The sequence below is a fragment of the Sturnira hondurensis genome, unplaced genomic scaffold (genome assembly GCF_014824575.4).
Source record: "Sturnira hondurensis isolate 20B ecotype Veracruz unplaced genomic scaffold, ASM1482457v3 Scaffold0019446, whole genome shotgun sequence".
NCBI lineage: Eukaryota > Metazoa > Chordata > Mammalia > Chiroptera > Phyllostomidae > Sturnira > Sturnira hondurensis.
Genome location: NW_028092077.1, coordinates 11,888 through 17,656, shown reverse-complemented (window position 1 = coordinate 17,656; position 5,769 = coordinate 11,888). Strand labels below are relative to the sequence as shown.

At 37.5% G+C, this 5,769-nt stretch overlaps 1 protein-coding gene across 1 annotated transcript; it reads right to left on the bottom strand.

Moving 5' to 3' along the window:
* Positions 1-2,007: 2,007 nt before the first annotated feature.
* On the bottom strand, positions 2,008-2,946 carry LOC118974573 (olfactory receptor 1052-like). Its single transcript, XM_037028071.1, has one exon. The coding sequence runs from the start codon at positions 2,944-2,946 to the stop codon at positions 2,008-2,010; it is 939 nt and encodes a 312-aa protein (XP_036883966.1).
* Between the last annotated feature and the right edge of the window lie 2,823 nt (positions 2,947-5,769).

Sequence of the window (5,769 nt, the reverse complement as noted above, 5' to 3'; positions counted from 1 at the left end):
TGCTCCCCCCTCCCTCCCATTTTCACCCTTCTCAGTTGTTGTCCATGTATCCTTTATATATGTGCCTCTAAATCCCTCCCCTATTTCCCCTGAAATTCCCTCCCCTCTTCCCTCTGGTCACTGTCAGCCTGTTCTCTATTGCAATGTCTTTGGTTATATTTTGCTTGCTTGTTTGTTTTGTTGTTTAGCTTCCTGTTAAAGGTGAGATCATATTGTATTTGTCCTTCAACACCTGGCTTATTTCACTCGGCATAATGCTTTCCAGTTCCATCCATGTTGTTGTAAAAGGTAGGAGCTCCTTCTTTCTTTCTGCTGCATAGAATTCCATTGTGTAAATGTACCATAGTTTTTTGATCCATTCATTTACTGACGGGCACCTAGGTTGCTTCCAAGTCTTGGCTATTGTAAATTGTGCTGCTATGAACATCGGTGTCCATAGGTTCTTTTGGATTGGTGTTTTAGGGTTCTTAGGATATACTCCTAATAGTGGAATTGCTAGGTTTTTTAATAAAATGGCAACCTTAAAATTAAATGACCATCCTGAGAACCTGAGATTATACAATGTTTTTTATAACAGTATTAACAGTTACTCAATAATAGTGTAAATACCAGGTACAATCACCTTAAGGTATTAAAATAGATCTTAGCACTACTTAATATCCGACCACTAAGCGAGCAACGAGCACTATTAAATTGTGTTTAGGCCAAGGTTTCAGTTTATTTCACAGATTGACAGAGAATCAATTTAAGGCATTACAACTGAAATACTATTGTAAATACTATTGTAAATAAATAGTAAATAATTTAAGAATCAATTTAAGGCATCACAACTGAAATACTATTGTAAATACTATTGTCAATAAATTGTTTTTGTCTTCATAGAACATAAATTTTTCTTAATATTTCTTCAACTTAAACTATATCAATTGGGAATTTCATGTTTTTCAAAAAGTCAATGCTATTAATATGTTGTAAAGGGAGATAATGTACACACATTAAGCACACTTTATACATGAAGAGGACAGTGGCTATTAGAGAAGGACAAGGTCCTAGATCCCCAAGCGTCATTCATGAAGTTTTTGTTCAGTTGTCAAGAGCCTGTGTCTGTTCCCCAGAGGGAGGGCAAAAGTGAAAATCCACAGCCTGATAAGAAGGCTGTGTTGTGCCATATAAATCTGGAGTTGCTGATCCTCCCGACCCCTGGGGTGGAATGATCAGAAATAGAGGATCTGAGAAGTGGTCTACATCACATGATCTGTATCCCTGACACTTACTCAGCCTTGGGCAAGGAAGAAGTACCCATGGATTTTGTGTAGAATGAACATGCTTGAGTAAAACAAAATGAAGTGATTTTCTTTTCTTTCAACAAGGCTGCTTTTAACATCTGCCTTGCAGAGGTCACACCCTCACTCACTCAATAAATGCTTTTGAATGTCATCCTGAAAATGAGCATTGTAAATAACAAACTAGAAATACTGTTGAACAAGACGCACACGATTCTTGCATCTATGGGACTTTGAGCTAGGCAGAATAATTTTAATTCATTCTTACTCATTCATTTACTACCTGTTACTTCTAAGTGTTATGATGGGAAATTTATAGAATGATACAAGCACATAGAAAGAAGAAAATGAAAGCAAATTTAAACTATTAAAACTCCTTTCTGGCTCAGCAACTTTATTAAAATCGTTGTTTAAAAAGTGGAACTTTAAACACAGAGGAAGATGGCACTATGACCACATCACTCTGGAATACATACATTTATGAAGAGAGCAGAGTAGTACACAAAGATCTTCTTTGCAAAACAATTGAGGAAACCTATTACTTCGTTTTTTTAGTTCAAAGAAATAAAGGTTCATAATGACTATTCTATAAATTTTATTTAGGCATAGAGGTGGTTAAGGATATATCCAGAATTATACTTATGAGAATACACAAAACTATGCCATGTCCATACACATTAGCTGTCAACATCTATAAATAAAACGTTTGTGATTGGACACACTTTCACACTGTACATAATTTAGTGCCAACTGCTTTTTTCAGGGCACGTTTCACATCCTTATTCCTCAAACTGTAGATCAGTGGGTTTAACATGGGGATGACAACTGCATAGAAAACAGAGGCCACTTTGTCTGTGTCCATGGAGTAACTTGAACTAGGTCGTAAATACATGAAAAGGAGTGTCCCATAAAATATAGCCACAGCGGTTATATGGGAGGCACAAGTAGAGAAGGCTTTGCGTCTTCCTGTGGCAGACTTCATGCGAAGGATGGTAGTTATAATGTAGATGTAGGAGAGGAGAACAGTGATGACATTGCACCCCACAACACAGCTACAGGAAACAGTTAATGCTATTACAGTGGTGGTTGTGTCTGAGGTGGAGAGGACTAGTAAGGGTGGGAAGTCACAGAAAAAGTGATTGACGATATTCGAACTACAGAATGACAGTTGTGTTGTGAAATAGGTAAAGATGGTGAGATCCATGAAACCTGCAGTGTAGGCAGTGGCCACAAGCTGGATGCACACTCTCCTGGACATGGTAACTGTGTACAGAAGTGGATTACAAATGGCCACATAACGGTCATACGCCATTACAGACAGCATGACACAGTCTACAACTGCAAAGGCGCCAAAAAAGAACATCTGAACCACACACAAATTATATGCAATCTTCTTTTGCTCACATAAGAAATCAGCCAGCATCTTGGGAGAGACAGAGGAGGAGTAGCAGACGTCACAGAAAGACAAATTGCTCAGGAAATAATACATGGGTGTGTGGAGTCGGGGGTCCATGTTGATCAGCAGGATCATCCCTAGGTTGGCGATCACAGTGATGCCATAAACCAGCAGGAAGAGCACAAAGAGCCCCTGCTGCACATCCTGCCTGTCAGAGAGACCTAAGAGTATGAAGTCAGTAAACACGGTGCAGTTCTCAGCAGCCATCACTCAGGTCTGGAAGTCCCTGGTTGTGGAGGAAAGAAATGCAAGTGGAGGGCAAAATCATCTGAGTGTCTAAGCAGTTAAACTGGTGGTTCCTTCTATTTGTCAGTAGTTAGAAAAAGAGCTCAACAATGCACATTCTCTTGAAGTAAACTGACTCTCTGCCATATTTCCAATTTAATATGAATTGATAAAATGCTAATACAGTTTATATAGAAAAGGTAGCACAGTTTGATATAAAAAAATCATTTCATTTGTATGTCAACCTATGTTGTATTTTCCCTTTTTATAGATAAGGAAATTAATTTCCTCAGAGTTGGCCAAATTGTTCTTAGAATGGTTTGGTTCATATAACCCAGATGTAATTAGAAGGTTGTTTCTTTTCTTGATGCAATGTAAGTGTTGTTATATTCTGCAATAAAGAAGCATAGTGAAGTGAGACATTCTGATAACAAATATATTTCTTGATCTATCCCTCATTATTCAATACTGTAAAGCAGGCACATCCCTGGCTTGTTTCTTGATGTGTGTTGCCCCCACCTCCCACAATACCCCTGGTCCTATCCAGCTTCAGTCTACAAGGAATAAAGATAGTTCATGATCCAAGTCTCCCAGAGCAGGAGGGTTGACTAGAGAAGAAGTTGGAGGGGTCCCCGTGGAAGATAGGTTAGAGTGCACACACTGGAACATATAGGACTAACCATGCCCCCTCTGGCAGTACTGCTTGGGGAAGGTGTGTTGGGACCTGATAGTAGGTATCCTGGTAGAACAGGGGCCCAGAGGCAAGTGTGGATTACTTTGTGAGGCCCTCTACTGTAATGTTCTAGAGTCCACTTAATCTATTCAACAAAAGGTCAAATGTGCAAGATACAAGGTACTGTCCTCATCATGTGTCCATGGTCCCATAATCTCAGCAAGATTTACAGCTGTACTGGGCTCCATCCCAATCTCCTACAATTTGTAAAATTGCTTGACCTTGTTCTTGATCCCCTTCCTCTTGAGAATCTCTGAAATCTGCAATCCTTTGGTGTAAAAGACTTGGTGTTTAGAAGGCCAATTAAATTCTCTCCTCTACTGTTATATTTCACGCAAAATAGACATACTGTATGTAATATAAAACTTGACCTCTTCTACTCTCTGTGAAAATGAGAAAATGAGAAATGTGGAATTGGCAAAGAATTACCCCTGAATAATGATGTAGTAATCCTTATGCAGGTCTCTAAAAACCTGGTCTGAACTCATCTAATTATCTGTGCTTGTAGAGATATTTAAAGAAAACTTCATTTCAAACAGGAAATATTTACAAAATATGTCAAAGTACAGGTAAGAGAGTAAAAACAAAAAATATCCAACCACGTTCACAAATAATACTCAGATTTTATTCTTCCTTGCCATTTATGAATGTCTTGAGAGTAATGAGATTGGTAAAAGTAAGTAAAATTTGTATGATACTTACCCTCCAGTAGCTTCATAACATGCTTTAAGTCAAATGAAGATAAAAGCTAAAGAAATCAAAAATGGAAATGAGAAAACCACAATTAAAACCTGTACTTGTTCCAGATGACAGATTTCTTTGTCACCTATAGTCTGTCTGCCAGAGGGTTCAGCACTGTCCCCTCAGTGACCTAGCTTATATCAACATGGCTGTGTGGACCTGGGTGCTGGTCTCTCAGGAACAAGTAACAGGTATAATAAGATGTTTCATCATCTGTTATTCCCTACAGGCTGGGTAATTGAGAGAGAAACACTGGCCTTTTTGAAACATAGCTTTTTTTCCTTCCCTACCTTCTTGCCTAATATTATACTTACTGAGCAATAGTACAATGACTACAGTGAGCACTCTTTACTTCCAGTTCACCAGATTTCATACAGGTATATTGTCTCCATCTCACAATTTACAAAGACAACCACTCATGTTGCACACAAAGACATGCACATACAAATACTGTCACAGTAAATATTTTTAGAAAATAAAGATTTTGTAAACACAGAAAACAGTATAATCATGGTGCTTAGGGAAAACTTGATTTTGCTGTCTCTTATGGGATTTCTAATATTCAAAAAACATATAGCTTATATGCAAATAGTTGTTCTGAATAGTGTCAATGCAACTGTTTTCACATTAATTTACTCATTCTTCTTTTGCTAGTCTCCTTTAGGTTTATAGAGAATGTTTATATCATAAAATTTTGATATGATTATAGTTATGCATGCATAGTTTATCATAGCTAAGTTCTTATTTAAAATAAATTCTAAGAAATGAACTTTAAGAGCACATAAATGGGACTGAAATAAAGTCAATTTTGCCCTTTCTACCAAAGTGAGATGTTTTATGATGTGTAATAATCACCATATGTTATCTTATATGTTATGATAAATACATCCTGAGTTGTTTCTAATAAAACCATCGTTTGATACTGAAATGGTAACCTGGAGGCAATAAGGAAAGTAGAGTCTTTTAACGATTTCCACTAAATTCAGAAGAGTTGCTAAAAATAAGTGTTCTTTCAATGTTTGGTAAAATTCACCTGTGAAGCTGTCAGGTCCAGGACTTCTGTTTGTTGGAAGTTTTTTTGGTCACTGCTTCAATTTCCCTAGTTGTAGTCTGTCTACTCAGATTCTCTGATTCTTCCTGGTTCAGTGTTGGAAGACTGTGTGTTTCAAGGAATTTATCTATTTCCTCCTGATTGCCCAATTTTTTAGCACAAAATTGTTTGTGTTATTTTCTTACAACCATTTGTGGGGTTTTTTTTTTGGTGTGGGTAAGAGGGATTTCTCATGCTCTGTTGGTGAGCTTGAAGATTGGTGCAACCACGTAGAAAGCAG

Bases quoted from the DNA above. Each gene is read 5' to 3' on its own strand.
- LOC118974573 (XM_037028071.1), bottom strand. From the start codon at position 2,946: ATGGCTGCTGAGAACTGCACCGTGTTTACTGACTTCATACTCTTAGGT.